This window comes from Egretta garzetta, unplaced genomic scaffold (assembly GCF_000687185.1).
Source record: "Egretta garzetta isolate BGI_Z169 unplaced genomic scaffold, ASM68718v1 scaffold782, whole genome shotgun sequence".
NCBI classification, from domain to species: Eukaryota; Metazoa; Chordata; class Aves; order Pelecaniformes; family Ardeidae; genus Egretta; species Egretta garzetta.
The window spans coordinates 197,315-222,256 of NW_009258785.1; the positions used below are offsets into that span (position 1 = coordinate 197,315).

General features: G+C 43.9%; 1 protein-coding gene across 1 annotated transcript in view; it reads right to left on the reverse strand.

Moving 5' to 3' along the window:
- Positions 1 to 24,942, reverse strand: part of NUAK1 (NUAK family kinase 1) — a 55,435-nt gene that overhangs the window by 24,741 nt on the left and 5,752 nt on the right. Inside the window, exons 3-4 of the mRNA XM_009649470.2 lie at positions 24,811 to 24,940; positions 860 to 980 (exon numbers count right to left, since the gene is read on the reverse strand). Of these exons, the coding sequence (XP_009647765.2) occupies positions 860 to 980; positions 24,811 to 24,940 (251 nt within the window). The remainder of the gene's footprint in view (positions 1 to 859; positions 981 to 24,810; positions 24,941 to 24,942) is intronic.

Genomic DNA, 24,942 nt, shown 5'->3' on the forward strand with positions numbered 1-24,942 from the left:
CCCGGAGCCCCCCATGTGGCCCCCCTCCCCACGGCAGCAGACCTCTCAGCCGGTGTCTTTTAGCACGTACCCAGCCCAAACATCCCAGCTACAGCTCAGATGTTACTCGAGGAAGGAAGGAAGGAGGAGGAGATTTTACTAGAGTGACACTATAAATATGTAAACAAACAAACAGGCGAATCAGGGAGGAACGCTCCTGGCTTCCTGCTCCTCACTGTAGGACTAGGGAGCAGCTTCTGGATGCAGGAATTAGCAGGCTTCCCGGCTGTGTCCCAGGAAGAAAGGAGTTAGAGGGGTAAGACAGGATGAGGAAACAGGAACAATAAGCCAGCAACCAGACTGACCGGAAATCATGCAGAGGTGGATAGGAGGCAGATGCTGGGATTCAGGGGAAAAAAGCAGCGATGACAGAACCAGCAAGACTAACCGGCAGGTAAGGGAAGACCAAAGCCCTAGAGCAGACGAGACTGGTCTTGTGCCGTCCAGGGAACATAAAGCATACAAGGACTGGTTTAGAGGCTGGGGACATAAGTGGACATCAGGCTGGTGTGTGAGTGAGGTTGAAATTAAGCTGAACTGTCCAACGGGAGCAAGGAGATGAGGCGATACATGCAACGATTTCCCACCTGCCATGGACACAGCGCTCAAGTCACACATGAAGAAGCTCCTCCAGGCAAAGGGTTATGCATCTGTGAAACACTGGTGGTTCAGAGGGAAGGTAGTGCTCAAAACAGCTCTTTGTAAGGGATGGATTACACTAGGAGTAGGGGTTTGTTTGGTGCATGATCTCAAGAGATCTGAATATCAGGTCTGCAAGAAAGTAACAGAGCAGTCAGGGAAGAGAATCGCATTCACTAACCTTCATATATGGTGATGATATGAGGGTGGCTGAGGGATGACATGATCTCAATCTCCCGTCTGATGTGAACCATATCTTGTTCATCCTTAATTTTGTCCTTACGAATGGATTTTATGGCAACCTATAAATTCAGGAAATCAAGCATTATTCTTGGAACTTAACAGATGCACATAAACCATTAAGAAGAGTTAAAAAAATAAATACAGATGTTAGACATTGGCAGAACATGGAATGACCAAAACAAAGCCTTAAAATACAAACCTCTGTGCCCCAGCTCCTTCATTTTATAGCTATAAATACACTCTCATTATAGTAATGGGTGACATGAAGTTTTAGGGTCTTCAGGTCTTAGGACCTCACTGAGGGCGAACACAGCATCTTTTGGAAGGATCTCTGTGTTAGCCTAAGTACTCTCCATCTGCAGCAAATGGCAAAAGTCCTAAAAGATTTTGATGGGAAGTACATTTGCTTAGACATGATTGCACCTGACAATTTCAAACAGAAGCTTTGGAGACAACTTCTCTGAAATAAGGTTGAGATTGCTGATGGAACAGAGGCAGGGCATCCAGGGTACCGATTACAAATTTATATTGGTCCATGTTAATACACAGAGGATAACATTAACACAGGTTGCTCCATGGTTCTCTAAAGCAGGCAAACTCCTCAGGAGTTATGACTTATTTAAAAATCAGAATAAATAAATCTTTGAAATTCACATCTAAACTCGTCCTCATATAAACCCAAGGCTTTCAGGTCCTACACAGCACTTATGCAATCACTGCAAAACCATATCCTTCCTGCATCCTTCCTCAATCAGCAACCTTTTTTCAAGCACAACGTGTGACTGGGTATCTTTCCAAAAGGCAGGGTGGGAACAGAGGAAGTGATAGCTGAACTTGCAAATTATAACAGCCCTTGTGAGTGTGTGCATGTGTGTTGCCTGTGAAGAAAGGGCTTATCTGAACACCACCATAAAAAATCACGGAGGTCAGCTCATGCCCTACAAGAAATGCAGAAGCCAACAATGGAGAGAAGCTGGTGGGAGAGGGAAGGTGAGGGCATTGTGCATACTGAATGGCAGCACGGCCTCTATTATACTCAATATTTACCCTGCTTTATTTTTGTAAGCCAGAGTTCAAGGAATAAATTACCAGCTACTTTAAAATCAACTGTAAGTCTTTGAAAAAAATCACTGACCTGCTGAGATGGCCACCCTTTTATGGGCAAACAACACTTTTGTCATTCTATGCAGCCAACTACTGAGGACCTCTCCTGGGAAAATGTTTGTAAATCTGTGATTTATGTGATTTCCCTAGTTCCTTCAGAAAAAAATAATTTCACTGCCTACTTCAGTAATTGCAAGTGGCATGACCGGTACTGTTTTCATTATATGATGTAGCATCGAGGATATTGAAGAAAGAAGGGAAAAACTTACAATATAATAAAATTGAAATGTACATAAACAGGAGCTAGTTTAAAGGATCGGATTTCCAACAAAGCCTTCAACTCTGAAAAGCAACATTGTTCAAAAAAGCATTAAGCACATGCCCCATCCCCTCGAATTCCAAAAGATTTCAGCACATGCTTAAAATCAAGCTCACGTTCAAATGCTACCCCACTTCAGGACAGCAGAAGACAAACCAGAACTCAAGGGACAAACCGATTTGCATGTCAAAACCCAAACAATTATTTTCTTGCTCTTGACTGAAACACTTGGAATAGAGATTTTAAAAGTAAGAATGTTACTATGGTCTTATCTACATGACACATATTTCTAGAAAGAGTAATAGAACAGATTTTAATTGAAAGAGTGATCAAGATAATCTCCCAAAGTAATTTTAGAGATGGAGAAGGCAATTAACGCGAAAGATGAGGTTGGATTTTTCCCTCTTCCCATGTTTGCACTGGGACAGGCTGCAAATGCAAATACACCCTGTATGCAAGAAAGATGTGGGTGGCTCTTGGAGCACCATGTGCATTCCTACAAGAAATAAATATAGACATGGGTAAAAACACATTTTTTTATTAAAAGACAGCCTTGTACTTGGCTCTGAGGAAGAATTTAAGAAGGGTTTCATTGTCAAATATACAACGGGGAGCAAATTCTTCACCATTCATGGCTGGTAAAGTAATAACGGCACCCCAGAGGGCATGCCAATCTCCTACTAACTTGACTCTGCTTCACAGACAGGACTTTTGTAAGCCTACACATAATTACTGCAAATGGCCTCCGTGGAATAATTGCACATGTGAAAACATATATTTTTAGATATAAAAATGCAAATGTGATTGAAAAGCATGGTGGCACTCTGTAAATATATGTTTGGATTAATCTTCAAATGCAAACAGATGTGTTGCCTGGGAACATATTTTTCAACAGGACCAGAGAGTTTACAGTCTTGCAACCTGTGTTGAAAAGTGGTTAAGGCACCTAGGCGCCTTAATTTATAGAGGCTATTAGTAGAAGTTTAACCGAATTTTGAGGATGGTACTTAAGCTCTCCTGAAAACATCACCTCCCAGTTGGCGGGGGTAGAATTCAGCAGTGCAGCCAACACACTTGGGATTTTGTCAGTGATATCCAGGCTGCAAGATATCATCCCAGTGTAAGGAGCGCACACATGCCAAACACATCTCTCAGCTTCTAATATTCAAGATTTTCTCTTCCCTCCCTCAGCTGCTTCAGATCACAGTGACCAGCATTTAGAAACAGGGAGGTATGAACTATTTTAACTCCAGTGGTGTCAATGGATCCCGCTAAGCATCCACCTGGCCAGACCATACCCTGCAATCCTGACAAACAGCGAGAGCGCTGTGGAGGAGGCAATGCCCCGTAGCCAGGGCACGGCACATTACCAGTCCAAGCACTCTGTGTCAGAGCAAGGCTTCAGGCACTCGCACATACTGACAGACTAATATCACTGTCTATTTGCATAGCAAACGAGCATGCTCAAAGCACAGTGCAGCTACTTATTAATTAAAGCTTGGGAGGCACGTAATGAAACAGCACTATTCATCCGCTTTTAGGAGATGAGGAAATCGAAACGGAAAGCCGATGTGACTCCTAAAGGAAACGAGGACAGTAGCATCTCAGAAATTGCTGCCTGCCTCTCCCTCCCAAACTGTGCAACACATCACAGGAGTGCCTTGCTTCAACAAACCAACCCATTACTAGAGGCTGACTTCTGACACCTTTCCCCATGTTCAATTGCTGGTTTTCCCCTCAAAAAGAGCCTCAGGGAAGTGAAAGGTTCAAACAGATCTCAGTAAAGGCTTTTTACCCCGCGCCATCTGACTGGTAGCCTGCATGATCCCCAAGTGGACAGGCTCCACATCTCAGAGGCTATCAAGAGCGACAGCCTTGCTGGTGACCTGGTCCAAAAGGCCAAACAGGGAGCGATCGCTGTCAGCGGAGTCACTGTCAGAGGCAGCAGCCCAAAGCAGGATTAGCGGAGCAGCAGGGCAGCATTCACTCCAGCTCTTCCCCTCTAAGTAAGGCATTTTTCCCAGCCAAGTGTCTTTCACTTGCATCAGTCTGCTCAGACCATGTCAGCAAGGGCTTAAGTCTACTGATGTGAAAAAAACAACACAAGCAAGAAAGAAGTCCAGGCTTTTGTTTTGGTTTTTTTAGTACTTCATGGAAACGTTATGAGTCACGATCACATTTTAGGTAGTTATTATATATTTCATTCTTTTCATCTCTCTGAGCAAAATAAGATCCCTAGCTGTAAGTTATGGTATCAGGCTGTAAAACAAGCCTCTCTTCCAGGTATTCTAAAATATCAATAATGGAATTTCTTTCATGAAGTGTTTTACTCAGAAATATATACCAGCAAATACATTTTCAAAGTGCGCTTATGCTTTTAACATCAGACAGAGCTGGCTCCATTTTTCAAAACCCCACTCACAGGACTCCTGCCAGATATGGTACATGATGAACCTGAACAACTCAAGCCTAACAAGAAATAATCTCAATTGAGAAATACCTTATGAAAGAACTTGTTTGTTCATTCTTTAGGTCCTTTTCTTTCTTGCTTGCCTGCTTTCTCTGAAAGCAACAGCTCCACTGTGTGCAACATCAAAATTTATTAAGGGTCACAGCCTATGAATCAAGAGTAGGGCAAATGCAACATGCTCTTTTACATCAGCTATATTAACTACTCCAAATACTCCAGCTCAAGATCTGCAAAGAAAGTGCTGTTAGTCCCTTTGGTACTCTCAGAACACTGTACTTATACCTCTACCACACTTTCTCAATATATTTTACTGTTTTTAAGACTTAGAAAATTTAATTATAGTATTTTTAGTAACTTTACTACTGGAGGAATTTGTATTTTTCTTAGCTTCTTGTCTTAATGAGAATTTCAGATAACTCCAAGACCTTGCACTCAGACAGAGTAACATATCAGATTCTTAATAATGAAATCTAAAGCCTCTCACCCCAACAAAACAGGTTCAAGTTCACCCAAAGCCCCTACAGACACAGTATCCAATCTGGCAAAACACTTTAGCATATGCCTAACTTCACACACATGAACAGTCCATTGGCTTTCGTGGGAGAGCTCACACATGTGAAGTTAAATATATGCATAAGCGCCAAGGTCACAGCTCAAAACTAGGCCATGTGATGGTCCCTCCGGGGATCAATACTGGTGGTACGCACCAGTAACATCCTCAGTATCTCCTCTGCAGCTCTGATGGCAACATGGTCCCAACACACGGGGTTAGAGGGGGAGAAAGGAGCACCAGAGGTGGACTGAAATGACCTCCACCTGCGCTGCCAGTTCTGGTACCAGCCTCTGCTCAGACGCAGGCAGACAGAATACCTGCTCCAAAACGTATGGCACAAGGGAGAGAAAGCAGGGGGTTGTGAACCTCTGAGTATTGCCAGGCACTTCCAAACGGCTCTGCACGGGCATGGCCCCCACTCCACCACTGCTCTGCCTTCCAGAAGCAGATAGGAAAGCGGGACCACAGCTTTTGGCTTCCATCCCTCCGTGAGTCAGCTTGCAGAGTTTGCTGGGCAGGAAGCATGGAGAAATAAGCTGCTCCCGTCAAGGCTGCAATAAATTACCTGTCTCCATTTGCTGGAAAGAGGATTTATGCTCACCCTCTGAACTGGTGTAGAGAGGTTATTAAGTATTTTCTAACACACTTCATGCTTCTTTGCTTTTGTTTGGTACAAAGAACTTGAACTATAAATACCTCAAAAAGATGACAGTTGCAGAGGTTTGTACATTCAGTCCTATCTGTAAGAGAAATGTCTCTCCTCCTTTACGAGCTTCTCAGCAGCTGGGCAGAGCAAAAAGGGGGGGAATTTTCTTTTTAGAGAGGCAGATCAAGACCATCGCGTACAGAAAAATCTCTCAAAGTCTAAACACCTGGCAAAGGGCATGGCAGGCAGTAGGTGTGCGTTTCCATATCAAATCTCTGTGTCTGCTGAGTCACTGCTGGCATCACCATTTATGGGATGAGCAAGAAAGCTGTACTTTCATCAAAGCATAAAGCTGCTTCGCTTGACTTCAGGAAGTTGGGTCGTGTGTTTGTTTTAATCTAATGAACCATGTTTGCCTCATTTCCAGCCGAGATGTATGAATATAAACAAAGGTAGAATTAGCCACAGCGCAGAAAGTCACAGATTTTTTTTAAGTCAGCTAGCGCTGTCACCGAGGCTGACCACCTGAATGACAAATCGCTGAACCTTCCCCAGCAACTTCTGCATGCAGTACATTCAGTCCCATTGAAAACAATCTTCCACTCTTTATTATCTATCAAGGCTATTTTTAGGACCATGGTGAGATATGAACAAACTGCTTTTTTTCCACTGTGGGGGCTGTGACTTTTAAGCTGGTTCCAGCGCTTGTGCATACCACCCATGCTTGAGCAAATTCCAACAGGCTCTTGCAATACTATTGTGGACAGCAGGGAAAATGACATCAGGACAGAGAGTGTAGGCCCCTGCGGAAGGGAAACCAGCTTGCTGCCACCGGAGGTATGTCAGAAACGCAGCCGTAAGAAAATTATTGAAAACTATTTTCTTTGGGTGAAGAGGGAGGGGAGGGTTAAATACATGTACACCTCTCTGTTCCAGAAGCTGTGAACTGAGGCCATCCCCACCCAGCAATGGGAAGTGGGTGAGCCCAGGGGTTTCACAGCTCTGCTTCCTTTCTTTGAGACTCCGAGGTGGGAAGTGCAATGCGCCAAGCGCCAACAGGGGCGGGGAGGTAAAGAATAGGTGGATCAACCAGGGGGGAAGAGAAAGGGAGAGCAGAGGATGTTTGGGGGTGGGGAGAGAAAAGGCACATTGTTCTTTCTCTGATTCCAGGGAGCTGGGCAAGAAAGAATAAAGTCTGGCACCGTATTATGTTTTTTCCAGGGGAGTCTCTGCCTACGGCTCTTGGCCCAGACATCACCAACACAAGAGGAAGAGAAACAAAGCTCTGAAACTGGGTGGTCCCTGAGGTTGCTGCAATCAAATGATAAGGAGGGGGATGCTGATAATGCAGTTGCATTGAAATGGCATTTCCAGAGGTTGCACAAAGGAGAGAAAGGAAAGGCAGGGGATGGGCTGAATAACTGTCTGTCTGGCCTCTGGACCTTCCCGGTGGGAAGAAGGGAGCCATGGATGGATATCCCTACAGGGAAGCCAAGCATCCAGAGAGTTCCCCAAAGGTATCCTCATGCAGATTTCTTGTAAGCCTTTTCCACACGACTATTTCTTTGCTGTGTCCATTTGCTGGAAAAAAGCTCTCTTGAGACTCCAATTCCAGGCCAAACGCAGTAATAAACAGCTTCATGCAGGACGTGCAATTCTAAGAACAAGCTTCTGCACGATCACAGAAAACACTTCATGCACTCACTGAAAAGTTGGACAAAAGACCCTGTGAGTTGAAGCAAAATTAGTGCCTGGTGCTGTGCATTTTGCTAACTCATCCCCGAGAGCTCTCTCTTTCGGAGAAAGAATAAGGTCAACACAATGCCATTGTTTTAGAGACTGTTAACTTTTCAGATCCTAAAAGCCAGATCATCTCCATGGTGATACTGCTCGGGAGACAAGCATGCAACAAAATCCTTATTAATTATTTATCAACGGCCCAACTGTATTGTTTGATACATTGGCAAACCATGCAGTAATCAGGGGAGTTGCTCAAAGCCATAACCAGTGCCATCTGCACCCATTGCGACTCTGCTAATTTAAATCTCAGGGCTTCTGCCCATTACCCTGTTCCACTGCATGTTTATTCGTATCATGGATGTTACCAAAGACAAAATGCTCTTATTGTTGTTGCGAGACAGCAGCTGCACACATAAAGGGCAAGGATGCACGTGCCGCGATGCACCTTTCAAGTTCATTTGCTTTTAAGAGGCAAGGGTATTTTTTATAGTTGCCTCACTCTGTATGGTAAAAGCATATAGCAAACAGCTGTGCCTCTCTGCTTCATTCCCCTCTTCCCAATGTATCACATAAAAAAAAGATTATATTTCTAAAAACCAAAGCTGATTTACTGCCACTCTATTACTCACTACCTGTAGAGAAACTCTTGCACCAAGGCACTAGAAGTTCCAAGTCAGTGTGATAAATGTTAAATCAAAATTTTATTTGTGTAAGCTGAGGCACAAGGTGTCAGTGCCTCTTGGAAAATCAGGGTATGACTACCTCAGGTTTAATTTTCCTTTTCTGGTTCTGCTGGATATAGTTGCTGTTATCATAACATAAATTATGATTCATCAAGTAAAGAGGAATTAACTAATCACAAGTAATAGGCAATGAGTTTGTATCTTCTTTCTAGTTCCACCTTTATTCACAGAGAAAAATGCCTGTTGAACCAAGTTTTAATGAGCAATAGAAGGCACCAGATAAACACATTTATGCTGTATATATACAAAGTGGGGTGCCAAGAGGAACATGTACAACACCCTTCCTCCACTTCTTTCCTCACCCCTGCATACGGTGCCTGTTAACAAGGTTCATGAGAGCATTTCCTGAGTAACTACTGCCTTACTGGAAAATTTACATCCCTTCATTGTTTGGTACTCTCTATCCTCAGCTATGTATATGAAGGCTGGCATATTTACACCATGTATCCTCTGGCAGACCTTTCTTCATTTAACGCTGAGAATCCTGGCCTCGAGTCATCCTTACTTCCAGATGGTTCTTACAGCTCTGTATTAATCACTTTGGGACTGATTTACCACTAGGAATAAAAAAAAAATAAAAAAATAAAAAAAATCATTCATCTGTTTTAGCACAAACCTGATTTCCAATAGCATTTAAAAACACAAGTGAGCAACCTGGTCATGAATTCTTCATTGTAAGGCAGCAAATCTTGAAACCAGGGAGAAGGGAGGGCTGCAGAATTCAGAAACAGATGGTCCACTGATATATGTCAGAAATCTACCAAAAAACTTCTCCCTTCCAAAAAATCAAAGTTTTTCACACAGCATTACTGAAGTCCCAAGTCGTAGGACTGTTCAGTTTTAGAAGAAAGATCCTATGAGTAATCACCATATCCAGCCATAACAAAGTGCTACCCATAGTGCTGCCTCACGTTGCCCCTTCTCAGCCCCCCCCCCACTGTCCCAATAGCCCACTACCGCACGTCTGCATCCACCTCCATCCTCCCTGATCCACAGTGAAATGAATTTGTCCTGGTAGCAGCAGAGGTTGCAAAGGATTTGCCGAAAAGCAGGGATCTGACAATACAAGGCTATTAAAGATGTTTGCAGCCATGGCCTGCCAGGACTGGAGCCCAAGGCTGGCACCCTGGCCCTGGCAGAGTCCCTGTCATGTGCAGACTTCACCTTCCTGGAGAAAAAGAGTGGGACTGCTTACATTTTTCCTAATTCACTTCTGAATGTAACTCCATATCCTCCTGAATATCCAAAGATGTGATATATAATACTTTAAAATGTTTATAAGTCAGCCCGCAAAAAAAAAGGCACTTATGATCTAATTCTGAAGGACTAAAGAGAAAAAAATGGCCAAGTTGAAGTTTTGGGGCTGTCATGCACAGATCGATGGAAGACCATCTCCTTTCCAAAGGCTAATAACTCACAAACATCTCATCCAACTACCTTCAAGCTTTCAAAGGAAGTTCATGTTTTGGCACATAAGAAATTGTATCTGGAAAGGAGTTGGGGTAGGGGATTTCCCCGAGGCAATGGAGGTTCGTAACTGTAATTAAAAGGAAAAAAAAATGCTTTACGACCTCAACTATGGGTTGTTCCCCCTTAATAGATGTTAAGCAGCACTGAATGCCACATTCACTGAAAAGATGAAAACTGCATTTACAGTGAACTTTGGGTGAAGTTGCCAAGCAGATGTTTATTTTTGGCTTCCACATTTACTGAAGCCAAATGCTACACTGAATTGGGATTTCACAAAGTCTAACTGCTTTTCTTCCAGTTACAATTCTGTTGGAACCAAAGAGGAAAAAGGGGGGGGGGTAGCAGAAAAAAAAAAGCTGACTTCACTTTTAAGTAGGAAAAAACCTGGTAGCATCTGTTTCTATCATGTCTGTTTGTATCATAGTTTAAATAAGGTTAGAGTTGTGCAATCATTATTGATCAACTTCCAAACACAGCACAGCTCCGTCCAGCACATGTGCAAAAGAGGAAAAGTCACTGGAAGCGAATCCTGTGTCAGTCCGTCCTTTAACTTCTGCATGGCTGTGTGCAGACTGTTTAGCACTAATTAAATTACTGGCAAGTCAGGTTAAAGAGGAGTGAAAGAATTCACAAGCCCCAAGCTTACTGTTCTCAGTGTTACATGGGTATTACAGATTCCTTCTCCAAAAACTGTGAGATAGATTTCACATTAATTTTGAGGCTTGATCTCACAGCTACCACAGCTGCTGATGTAATGCAAAATGCTAACCTGGGGCAGCAGAGAGGGACTTTAATTCAGTGCTGGTTTTCATTGTGAATAAGCAGTGAACCACACTGAAGTAATCCTCCGAAGGAGGAGTGCACACTGTTCAAGGCATTGATTTGGGGATGAAATGCAAAACCAAGATCCTGGCTGCTTCGTTAGAAAAAGCCCTTTATGACTTTCTTAAGAAGAGAGGTATAAAGGCCTGGTGCCTGGATCTAGTTCCAGTTTGAAAATTACACAGTCTCCCGAAATTCCTCCCCATAATTTAAATTGGAAATGGGGTTATTCACACCCTCTAAGCAACTGCTGCAAACTATTGCAATGTGCTGCTAAATAATGGTAACCTCAGCAGTTACCAGAGTCTCTAAAGTGATTTTGCACATGTTTAAGTGAAAGGTGCTATATCAGTGCAAAGCTGTAATTCACATTAAACAAGGAAGGGTACTGGACACTGTTTAAACTCTTTCTTAGAACTAGTTTTTTTCCAAGAAGCCACCTGACCACATTTTCATTCACTGGTATGTTCTGCTTGAGGAAGTTGTGGGTAAATAAATGTAACTTGGCTTATCCTCTCTCTTTGACCTAAGTTTCTGTGAGTTCTGCCACAAAAGCAAAGTCACCTGGTATTGTGTGGATCTTTTAATTTTGTTCTGCTGGTTCTGCAGTCCTTCAAAGAAAAAAGGAAGTGCTATTTCACCATGAGAATTACAATAGCACAAAGAAAACTTGGGAAGAGTCTTTCTTCTTTTGAAGAAACGTCCATACCTTCAGCCACCACAATTAAAACCCAACACTATATTGCTTGATCACCTCAAATTCTTAATTAACCCAGTGGAATTCTGAAGCGTGGAGAGATTTTAAAGTTGAGTTTATAGAGTTCAGGCTTTTGGATTAGCATTGATGAGCAGGGATTCATTGCTCAAGGATGGTGGGCCACAGAGATCAAGTCACAGAAGGTACACAGATGTGTGTAAACAGCACAGTTGGAAGGGCTAAGGACACAGAACTATCAGAAGCACCTATATCTAGTATATTTTTCCAAATTGATCTAAGGGGGATCAAAATACAAAAGTCACTTCCTGGTGGGAATCTAGTGAACCATAAATCCACATCCTATCTGGAAAAATACTCTTGGAAAACAAAAAGATTGGCAACCATGTGTATCAAAGCCTCGCCCAGGTTATTTTGCTCCAGGGCTTGGAGATCACTTCACAATATTAAATTTGTTTTTGTATAAACACTGCTTCAGTTTTACATTGTTCTGCCTGGACATTACCTACCTAATGGTCCCTTTTCGGAAGGGACCATCCTAGAATTTATGACGGAACATGGTGGAATTGCTACAGAGGGAGGAAAGGAGTTCGCTAGCATTTCTTCCCCATCCGTCTCTGATTTCTGAGAAATATTTATGCCCCTGAAGGTAAAGGAACCTCCTGTTGTTCCCTTCTATTTATTGAAAGTAAATTACCAGGGCCACCCTAATGGCTCAGTGGAGAGAGTAACACAGGAACAGGAACACTCTTGCTCCCCATGGCCAGCTGGGCTTGGAATAGATGTGAGAGGGTGAGGAATGAATTACGCTTTCCTACAATTAAGTGGCTGGCAACCAAGCAATTTTGGAGCCTTAAAAGCATAATTCTAGCTTTCCCTGCTAGAAGAGGAGTTCACAACTGCAGGCAGTTGTTCTAAGCAGTTGCGAAGAGGGTTAACTTTGGAGGGAAGAAACAGCAAAGCCATTTTTTTTTTTTCCTAGATGGAAAGCTTTTGGCAAAGAACTCCCCCAGATTCTGTGATCTCCAGGACTGTTGCCCCCTTCTTCAACACGCACAAACACCTTTTTTGGCACGTGTTTTGGCCGGGGTCAGTTGAACGAGGGAGAGTTAAGCGCTCAGATTTCTGGGATCCCCTTGCCAAAAGCTAAGCTGTTAGGTAGTGCAACAGCAGCAGTGCAGGCTTCCCACTTCACCCTGCCAGTGACCTTCGCACAGACTTGGACATACCACCTTCCTCAGGGTGAGGAGCAATTCCCTCTCACACTGCTCTGTCCAGAAATTCATCTCAGCAAATACCACAAATCATGTCAGACCGAGCAGGACTATTAAAGCAGTGCTGCGCAATGTGAATTGCTGTCCACAAGGGACTGGAGCAAGAGACTGCCTAACCCACTTTGTTTAACTTTTTACTTAAACAATCCTGAAAGGGGAAGCTGCATTGCTACTCTGGAAATTACAACTTTAATCTCATTTGAACCACGCATTCCTCAGTTAAACTGCAGAATTAATTTAAGAACCGACTCCTAAATAAGACATTTTTCAACATTTCCTATGTTTCCTGGAAGTATATTACCCCTGATGCTGTGAAGTAAAAGCAGGCTTATTAATTTAACCAGGTTAAAGTTCTTCCCCAGCAGCCCCAGTAAACTCTAATGTCAGGCTAATTACATGCATTTCACCGGTTTTGCGTTTTCACATGCCTCAAAGCAACAACACGCACCAGCACCGGAACATCGATCGTTTCCAACTCAACCCTGCAAGCCATTTGCGCATACTGTGTTCATTGCTCGCTTGCACTGCGTTGCCCATGGCACGGCTCAAGAGCGCTTCATTGAAAATCAGAGTGAGCTTCATTTCCCCTTAATGGTAACGGCTTCCTCAAGTTTGCTTTAACGTGCATGCCGCAGCTCAGAGGTGCCAACGTTTACTGGGTTGTTTAAACATCATTTCGAGTTTTGCTGGGCAGATAAGAAGAATAACTTGGGTGTACAGTAAAACAGAGATACAGCTGTTTGTGCCAAACATTCAGTTTATGGCAATACTTCATAGGAATTATTCCCCATAACAACTGAACTGTCATATCCTACAACTACATCCCAGGCAACCTCCCAACTGAGCTCACTACGGCTGCTGTCTGATGTGCTCTACATACAAACACCCAGAACTACCCAGATGTTCTCTATGTAAAACATTTGGTTTGAAACACACAGCGCTTCTTTCCAAAAAGCCATTACATTTGTTTAATGGACTCACACAGTTCAACTAAAATATCCTGGAGCAGACATTTGACTGCAACTCTACTCTACAAGCCCCATCTGCAAAAAGAAAAAGAAAAAAAAAGAAAGAAAAAGTAAATGAGAATGCTTTACATGATTTATGCTGTCTTTATGATCAGCCAGTTCATAAAATACAAGCTCTGCTCTACAGACAATAACACAAATGGCTTTCAAGTGTATTGTTTAGTCCTTGCCGGTGTTGAACAAATATTTCAATTGAAACGGCCGAACTCCTCTCTTCGGTTTACAACAGTGTTAATGTAACAGAGAGCAGCGTTTTTACCCACGGACATCACAGGGGATGCGATTTTTTTGTTTTACGCTGGGAGTGAGTGAGTAATGACATCCAATAATGATAACCAGTTACATTCACGGCTGCAGAGTTTTCCTTTCATCCAAGAAAGGCTGGAAGGAGGTTAAAGTACAGCATGAAATCCTTCTCCCTGATGAATTCCTCGCGAGCCATGCGCAACCCACAATGAGGCATTTCACAGGTCCCGTGAGACCACATTTTCATCATGAAATGCCAGACAGGATGGGAGAATACATTTGTTTTACTGAAACAGAGAGGCAGGTACTCTCAAACCGTACACAGAAAAAAAACCCCAAACCCTCTTCTTGAAAAAGATGGCTAGTCCCTGGCCTGGACGTAAATGCACTGCATGGTCCAGCTGAAGGCCCCCATTCCTCCCAGGCTGTGAGGACACAATGGTGGCCAAGTGGTACCAATTGGTGATCAACAGTGGTACGCAGTAGTCACCAGGTTCCAAGACACAATAGCTGGCAGGCTTTTGAAAAATTGGTACCATCCCTTCAAAGCATAACTACAGCCATGAAAGAAGACATTCACTTTATGAGCGACCTTCCTGAGAAGGTTACACCCACCCAAGAAGCGGCTCGGCTCAGTGCAGCGATGGAGCTGTGGTCAACCTTGGCTCTCCGGCGACTCTGCCACACTTTCCAGATGAACCTCAGGGAAACCACTTACCACCTGGGCACCCGAAGCACAGCTGTGACAACCAGCTCATACAGGAGATGGTGCTTAAGCCCACAGATCACCGTTTCATTATTTCACCTCATTTCAGCACCCCAAAGAGAATAAACGTGACAACGAAAGGAGCGTGAAGGATGCTATGCCTAGTGGATAGGCCTGGTTAAAAATGTGTCTTCCTGAGAGGGCAATGTGGACACCTCTCAGTTGTATCCCTACAGAGGTCAGCTAAGCCTGTATTGCCTCCAGCAGATATTTTACAGGCATTTTCATCTTGCGATGGAGCGCAGCTATCCCATGCCTCAGGCCACATGGCGTGAGAGCAAGCACCAGCCGGGAAGGTTGTGCTCTCCCCTCTTCTCCTCCCAAAAGGGTTTTTTTTTTTTTCTTCATGCCAAAACAACCCACAGCACAGCCCTGCTGAAACCACTGCCAAGTACGGCACTGCACCCAATGTGCCCAGGTGTCCCTGGCTACTTGAGGGACTGGCTGGCCTTTGCTCCTCCTTCCTGAGCCAAACTCCACTGGGGAAGCTACAAGACTGGATTTGTGCAGAGAGTGATGGCAAAAGTACACAAATAAATGACAGCTCCAAACACGTGCCTCAGGAGCTGGTTTTTTAGTGTGCTTCGCCATCTTTCCCGCCAAACTTGCATGCAAAAGACTTAATCTTTTTGCATCAATGATGAAAACCACAACAAAACACCATTTAACAGAAGTTTAGTTTAGTTACCACACAACTCAAACAGCTATTTTTATCCAACCCTCTTTGCTACCTTTTGTGATGAAAAAAAATACTCACACTCCCTTTTAAGATAACACTTGTACCTCAAATGAAGGGAGATATCATTCACCATCAGGCGTTTCATGGAGATTAGAAATTGTAGCAGAGATGAAATGTCTTTTTGTGTATGGGAAACATGATATGGAGGCTTTGAGATCTCCATTGACAGCAGGACCCGAATCTTTCTGTTCTACCCATGAATGGCTAAATTTAGTCTCCAAACTTGGCATGGTATCTTTTCACAGGAACAATGAATTTCTTTTTTTTTCTTTTAAGCCTAATATCCCTTAACTAGTGTCTTTATTCCAAGGCAGTAGTGCTCCAGCCCAAATATGCTGACTCAGCTCCTCGGCACAGCGAGACATTAGGATAATTGCAAGTCCCTCAAGCCGCCAGACCTCAGAACAAAGACATTCGGCTCCTCCAGCCTCTCTGCTTAAGTCATCCCACATGCTGGCCACCGGGCCAGGGCAGACAAGGGACTCAGGGATTACCAGAGGCCGACATCCCCCGGGAAGGCAAGGCCAAGAGAGACAGAGCAGCCCACCAAGCACCGACACTTTGTCACAGAGGCAGCCAGCCCCACACAAGGTGCAGAGACCCTCCCCTTCACCAGGCTGGCATCCCAGGGGACCCAACGGCAAAGGGCTTCAGACACCATGCTGGAGGTGAGGTAAGGTGGGAAACACCAGCAGTGAGAGGGGACGGCTGAGGAGGCACCCAGAAATTTAAGTTACATTGGCCACATGTTAACCTAAGCGACCGCAGCTATTTTCTTAATACTTATAAACCACAAGACCTGTGTTTCTTTTGTGATTTTGCATTCACCTACAACTGGCCAGGATGGTTTTGAACGTGCCAGCCCTGCCAACCCCTTTTCCTATCACTGATGTGTAGCTGGTTTGTTTGGTTTTTTTTTAAATGAAAGGAACCACCCATTAAAGTATTTTGTTATTTTCCTCCATTGGCAAGAACAGAGCCTGAAAAAGTTTTCACGTGAGCAAGACCAGGACTTGCATCCCATTGTGGGCCAGTGGCAGCTTCAAGAACAAACGTCTCATAAGCCACCAGAGCTAGAAACAAATCCCATCTCTCTTTGGAGAGCTAGGGAACACTAATCATTTACACCATACAATAGTTTAACAGACTGAACTGAGGGTTGGTCCACAGTCTTTAGTTCAAAATAGAAAAAATAGAGAGCTCAAACGAGAGTACTAAAACGGCACAAGAGCAAGGGATGGCTACAACCTCGCCCCCTCCACCCTCCTTCCTTTGCAACACACAGCAAAGGTTAGAGAAAGGCCTCCACATCTATTGAACATCTGGCATTTTTGGTGTGGGTCCAGCATGTTTGATGGGTATGGCCAGACACCGTACGCGCACAGAGTATCTCACCCAGCCCCCTAGTGTTCAAAGGTCTAGGATCGCCTAATTTATACGACGCACTCTGTTGCCTATGAAGACACGGTGATAAATATATTCTGTTTAAAAGCAGATACTTCTCAAATCATAACTTGCAGATGCTCGAAGTCTTTCATGTGGGTAAGACAAATGAGAGCCGTAGAGACTGATTTTGTAGCCAGGGAGTACAGGAAGCAACAGCAGGAGAACACTATTGAAAGCCTGGATACACTTATGGCTTTAATGAATTGGTCATCAAATATAACAACACACATATGCAGTTTTTACCTTGCTTTGTAGTTCGCTCCCCACCCCTCCCAACTATTCCCCATATATCTGGCAAAGTGGAAATTATTTTGAGTTTAGTTTATTAAATGGGCACACATGGTACCCACATCTGCTGGAAGATATTTGAGGGAAACGCTGACAAATATCATTTGCATATTTAGTCAGAGAGCTTTTCATCTGAGACACTTCCTCTGACATACCAACTATCCCAAGTACATCAACCCATCAGGGCTAATGACACAAGTTTTTTTTCTGCAAAGTGTCCGGTGCACACCTAGGTGATTCCTGAGGTGGGAAGAGCCAAGATCAATACTCTCTGTAGGTCAGAGATTCCCACACCAACACACCCATCCCTGGTGGCATGCAAACCATCAAACTGTATGCCAGATCCGGTGCTGGCAGCAGCCTCCACCCCTGCCCAGGTCAGGAGCTGCTGAGGCTCTGGCCGCTCTGGGTGGAGGAGGAGTTGGCAGCTGCCACTGCCGCTTCTTGCCATCCACACCACAAGCTCCTATCTCACCCCAGGCCTGAAGGCAAACCTGCGCTTCTGGCTTCGGAGCATCGTCCAGGGCTGCGGCAGAAAACATATGGTTTGGTCCCACTTTACAAAGGAATAGCGTACAAGACGACAGTGAGAACAACAGCGTCCCGCTGAGAGGAGCATGGTTGTACAGAAAGAGGAGATGCTTTGGCGTCAGCATCCTGGTTCGCGTAGATGGGAGGGTACGTAAGCGTAGTACAGGAGGCAGAGACCCAAGCCAGGGAGATGCCCACATCAAAGCAAAGGTCAGCAGCCAATTTCCGAATCCCTGGTATGTGGGCTTTGGAAACGTGTCCCATATGCTCTGCATTTGGATTACCATGGCTGTACACATGTTGACCTGCTGGTGTTCAAGGCTGACATACCTGGAACTGGTTTTCAACCCACGTTCGGTATTCTTCCTTGGCACTGTCATGACCACCATGTGCCTCCTCCCGATTCCTCACTCCAGCAAAGACTCTCTAGTTATTTATTTACCAGACAAAACACAGACTAACTACGATTACAGTTCTGTAAAGAATAAACAGTTGCTCACGAGAACAGCACATTCCACACGGTTTTATTCAACATGTATGACCCCAAACTACAATATATACAATAATTGCCTCCACATGGCAAATCCACATTGCGGTTCTTAAAAAATAATAATAATTTTTAGAACACATGCCACCAAAAACGCAGTATATTTTAGCCATATCTAATGAAAGACTTTGTACAAGCAATTTCCATTCTGTTGTGTTCTCTAGCATATGGTGCTGTGAAACCATTTGTAATAATGCTTAGGCATTTTATAGGGTTTTTAGCTGAAGGCTGCATTATAAACATTGGCTCAAATTCTGTTGTGAATTTCACGTTTAGAGGGATCGCACTGGCTATGTATCAGGCCAAAACCTGCCCTATTAGTTATTGTAACTTCCCTATATTAAGTAGTATCCCTTCAGAAAGGGATACACTGAGACACAGGGAAGTTAACTGACCTGCCCAAAATTGTTCAATACACTGGCGGGAAAGGGGAGGAGAAGCAACAGTTTCTCAGAAACTTTTAATTTCTTCACCTGTAAGAGAGCCCAACACCACTGAAGGAATATCACTTGATGTCCACTCAAAGCTCAGAAAGAACATGCTGTTCTTTAATTTGGTAAAAGATTTGACAAGCTAACTTCTTCAGATGACCCCTTACTGGCTAGTCATTAATTCAGACTTTCATACCACTGAACCATATTCCCCTGAACAAATCTGCTTCTCCAACAAGAATTCTCAGTGCAGAAAACAAGTATTTTGTACCAGTGCCTTTCCCCTAATGACCTGCATGCTGTAATCAGTTATTTCTGTCTGCAGTCTTTGATGTTCAGGTTGTCTTTGAAATTTCAGTTATACAAGTGTTTATGTGAAGACTGTAGTAATTTTATACAACCAGGTAGTAACTCCTATTGTAATAAGCCCATGATATTCACTGTGAATTACATTAGATGAAATCCAGTGGGTTTATTGGTTGTTGGGGTTTTTTTTCCTTTTTAAACCAGAGCCTCAGAACACATCTAATAATTAAGGGTGGAACAAATAACAAATTAACAGCAAAACTATTTTCAAGACCATATACTCTTTCCAACTTCTATTCATTCCAGATATAGAATTTCCATGCACGCTTTGATACAATTTTTACAGAAGATGACCTGACTTTCACCAACATGCCTTCAGCGCTATGAAAACATTGTCCAGATTTAGTCGCATTATGAGTCCCTAAAAGAACTCAGTTTGCACATCTTAAAAAAGAAACAAATAAATTAATAAGGTTTTGGCAATACATTTTGCAAGAATCCCTCTTGCACTGAGGAACCTCTGGCCCCATGGAAGCGCTGCACGGCAGGAGAGGTGTGCGCAGCACCCACCGCAGGCTGCACAGATTCTGCTGGCAGCTACCAGCTCGGAAGCAGGGAGCAAGGCAGCGCGTTCTGCACGGGTCACAGCGCTGGCACGCAGAACAAAGCAAGAGGCAGCAGTGCAAGCGGAGTACAAAAGGGCCGGGAATGGAGACTGAAGCTGAATGTCACACAGGGACAAAAGCCCAGGGAAAAGGGAGAGCCCGAGAGGCAGGAGAGACCAAGCCCTGCAGAAGGAGGCTGTCATCCATAGGACCCTGGTGTTACATACCTTACATGTCTGGAAAAATCAGGCATTAGGTTGTGCACTCAAAACTAGCTGATACTTCTGATGATTTTGGCTTTAATCGGCAAGTTTGTCTTCCTCGTGTATAAAACGGGGTAGTGATACAAGCCATTGTTACTATTATTCAAGTGTATTATCGTAGCTGTGGAAGCCACATTCACGGATCAGGATCCTGCTGTGCAAAGTACTGTGCAAGCACTTCACATCACAGCAGTGTTGTGTAGATACTTCCACTGGTGTCTGCAATAAGGGAAGGTATTTTAATAAGAACAACAAAGAGCCTCAAAAAAAAAAACCAGTTCTGCATCAGATTTGGACATTATCCTGCAGAAGATGCACGCTGAGCGATCAAGATAGAAATCAATATGAAGAAGTGACCCAGGTGTTAACTGAAACAGAAGTTCTCAGGAAAAAAATGGAAATCGATATGGAAATGTCATTGAAGATAATAAGAGAATTCACCTGCATAAGAGGGAAGAGAGGAATGCCAACATTTTCTATATCAGCAAAGCAGATGAGAAAATTGGGAGAAACATCCCACCTGGTTTTCACTGTCCTCAGCAACCCACGAGCACACTTTTATCTTGTTATTTGGAACCCTTAAAAACCACACCGCAAACAAACAAATGGTTGTGCGGCCAACAAGGCCTTAATTACGGACCTGACAGAGCTGTCACTGTTGGTACTCATGTTTTGATTTTGTCATGATATGGAGAAATACAATCAGCAAAGCAAAGGTCCTCCTTTCATGTAATCTGTTGCTGTTTCAGGGTTTCAAAAGCCCTGTGCCACTCTCCAAAAGCATCATAAAGCAGAGCTGTTTCAAAGCGAAGGTTTTCACTTGAGTTGCAACTAAAAATATTTCTGTTGCTCTAAAGTTTGGGGTTTGTTTTTCCACAAGATTTTAATTCCGAAACCAATTTCATTTGGCAACATCCTTCTACCTGCACTTCTATGCAAAGGAGGTGTGTGCACCACCACACACAACACGCCTGCACAAATACACACCGCGCGCCCGTTTTTCATGTTGGGCTGCAGCTTGTCATCAATTCCCAAAATAATTAACTTTCTGGAAGAACGGCTGGAGGAGAATAGTGCTTCCTCCACCTGCTGGTGAGGAGGAAGAAAAGATGTCCCTGGCTCTCAGGCGGAGAGAGGGAGGCGAAGGCAGAGGGGAGGCCCCTGCAGCTGCTCCCCATCACCTCCCAAGCACAGCCTAAGGAGAGAAAGGGAGAAAAGCTCCTGGCTTTTGCCAAGGGCAAAATCTGTCCCGAGGGCAGATGGTAACTGAAAGGAAGCACAGATAATGCAGGATGCTTCATGAGAGGTTATAACAAGCAACCAGCAGCGTTCACAAGCTCCAGGTCCAGCAGTGGCAGGGAGAGCAAATGACTCCCAGCAGAGCACCTCGCAGGAAGCTGTAAACCAGCCAGGGTATCGAACCCCCTGGGTTAAACTCTGCTGGGACTGCTCCAGGCAGCCTAACAGGGTTTACTTGGTGTCTTCTGTGGTTTAGAGAGCTATGGGCTCCTTTATTAACATTAATTTAATTAATATTAATGCATTTTCGTATGCAGGCATTGCTTCTGTATAGTTATCTGTCTTTTCCTGGCACAAGACTGAAAACGCCCACCTGTAATTTAAAGTTGCGTTATAAGGAGTATTTACTCCAGGGGAATCATTTACTCAAAGAAGAACCCAGCAGCATCTACCTTCTTCCTGCACCATGCACGGGATCGGCCAGAGGTGGCCAATGCACAGCTTATCTAAGGCTGACATAAGTGTAACCGTGGATTTCTTGGCTAACAAACATTGGATACATAGCATGAACAAAAGCTTGGTTCTTTGGTTTAACACGTGCAAGATGACAAGCAGAGAAAACACCCACAGAAACGTCAACATGAGTGTTACTTCACAGGCTTGCGATATCATCTCTTCATCCTTACACTTACTAACAGGTGCCTTAATTTAAAATATCGTAAGTTACACAGTATATACTGAGCCAGTACTAATGAAAGAAATCTTGCTGGCAAAATTAGGCACCTCATACATCAGGTAGTGGGCAATATTTTAACTGCTTTGTGCAGCACGCAATATTGTCTGTAGTCACTGTGGTAACTAGTACACAAATTCACATAAGTTGTTTCCAATAGCAAACTAAACATATCATACAATCTACCCTGGAGCTTCATGGCAGGAAGCTTTAGGATCACGTTCCACTGAGTTAAGAGGAAAGGCAAAGCAACCATAACAATGTGAATAAACCTGCAACCTGTTAATAAATGTCAAATACTATTCTCATTCAAGTCAACAGAAATCCTGCTATTGATTTCCAATAGCGCAGGACTAAAGCACATCTGTTGCTTGGATCAAACAGTCTTCTCACCTTGGTTTTACTTCATTAACCCAAATCTGCCAATTTCTATTTCACTCCTGAGCTCTCTATTTATACAGATGACGACAAATCCAAAGTTCACGCTTCATATTAAAAGCCTGTCTAATCATGCAAATATCTTGATGAAGTGACTTTAGTACAGCTGAAGAGATTGTTAACAGACAAGAGAAGCGGAAAGGCCAAATAGGAGAATCGCTTGGACAAGGCTGATGGCTGGGAACACAATGCCGCTGCCAAGGTCCAGCTTCGCAATCTGTTACCATACAGCTTCAAATACCTGCTTACCGCTGAGTAAAGAAAAAGATGATTAGCTAAACCAGTAGCAGAATAGGAAGCAAACAGACTGGACTAGAGCGACCTTGGGACTCTCACTACCTAGCTGCCAGTTGTGAGCTGGTTTGCATTGGAAGCGGTGCAAGGGATGGTGCTGGGAAGTGGTGCAAGAGACGGTGCCGGCCACATCACTCGCTCTGTGCATCCCCTGCTGGACACAGGGCCAGCATCCAGCCCAACCTGCTCACGAAGGCTGCAAACGCTGCCCACTCGTAAGAACTGAGGAGAGGAAAGGGAAGAAAAAGGGGAGAGGAAAAAAAAAACAAAGGAAAACTCTGCCCCTCTCCAATCAGTCATCCTATCGGTGCTCTCATCTCACCCACGGAAAGCAATCGGTGTTCACTGCAACACCCAGACAAGGGAACTGTCAGAAAACAAGAAGCGTTTTCCATTTGCTTAGGTCTGGCTGGATTCCTGACAACTAGCTTTTATTCCGTAAGCAGACAAAACGCGGATATTTTACATACACTCACAGATGTTAAAGTTCAAACCGACACATTACACCAGAACTCGCCTGCAGACTAGTTAATTATTATGAAGTGCCACACGCCAAGGCTTGTATTACTATAGTATAAAACTCACACCCCGGTAAGGATTTGTTTAGCTTCTGCATACCAGCTGATAGAGCGAGTGTAACATTTTTATTGCATTTAAGATCACATGGGTATTCCGATTTTCACCCTCTCCATTTCAAGATGGCATTAGCCGTATAAACTCAGTTCAGACTGTATCACCTAAGTATCCTTAGCTGTCTAGCTGAAGCGCTTGACAGTTAGGAACATACGGAAAGACCAGGTGTGTTGTTAACTTAGAGGAGATACACATCTATGCTACATCCTTTCCTCTGAGAGGGCCCTTCCCAACCCCAAATCTCATTTACAATACGGTCACTTTTTTTTTTTCCTTCATTGAGTCTTTTAAAAAAAGGTATTTTTGATGTATTTGCTTATTTACTACATTTTGTAACACAACTCAGAAATAATCTTCTTACAAAATAATAGTCAGTATACAACATAGCCCTGGAGCTTTTGTTAGCCTGAAATTGTAAAAGAGCCAAGACAGCAAACTTTAAAAATCATGGACCAGGAGTGAGCATGTGCAGAGATGTCCATCTCTGGTTTCTCTTTAGCCTGCCTCCAAATGAGCTAATAAACTGAAAGCATACATGATATGACTCTACAACTTGGCTGAAACTCTCGTTTTCACTGTCGACACAAAGATACTGAGTTGCAAAGTAAGCATCCCTTATTAAAGCTGTGGCATCTGCAATTTCATTTTCTGTTTTACAGTTGCTTCTGCCTCTGGGTGCGCGTTGAGCTTCCAGCCAACCGAAAGGGAAAGATAAATGAGACAAAACCTGTAACGTCACTAGGGAGATGTCTTGCTTTTAGACGAAGCCTAGTGAAAACTCAGTTAGTCTACTTCGCATGAAAAGCAGCGTTAAGACCTCTTCAGAAAGCATCTATTTCTCAGAGCGGTCTTAAACGCAACGCCTGTCTCTCGTTCGCTTGCCCTCTGTGAATACTTACATATTTCGGGGAAGGAAAAATGACAATAACTCTGACTAATGTGTACATTGCTTCAATTGCATTTCTGCGCCCTGCTGGAGCGCTGTACCAATGAGGAAATGCTGAAGCTGAGTTATTGCTGGACAACCTCTGGGCTGCTTGAAGTCTCGAGCCAGCCGGCACGGCTGAAGAGTGAAACGGTTCATAAAAACCAATGGGGCTGGGTTGCAGTCCCTGCGATTTTTTTTAGGTGTCAGCAAAGTTCAGGTCACAAAAGTACGACCGAATCACAGCGTTTTTAGCCGGAGAACCAACGTTTGCCATTCTGACAGTACTTTGTGAGCGGCTTTTAGTCGGCCGGGGGATGTGACAGGTTTCACTAAACCGTGAATTTCCAGCGGGGAAAGAATAACTGTCCACATGCAAAAACAAACCAAAACCCAGAAGCCACCCTATTTTTTCCAATAACAGCACATGCTTCTAAAATGTACTGTTGTGTTACTACAATACCACCACCAAACCCCGCTCCCTCCCCCCAGCCGGCGCCGGAAAGAAAAAAAAAAACGGCACGGAGATCTGAATAAAATAAAACGGCAAAGAGAAGCCCCTCCGCCTGCCTTACCACTCTGCCAGAAAACCTCTCGATGGCCCGCTTGACTTTGCCGTAGGTGCCTTTGCCCAAGGTCTCCTGCAGCTCGTAGCGATGCTTCAGGTTGTGCTTGTGGTGATGCCGCTTCACCCCCTCCTGCTTCCT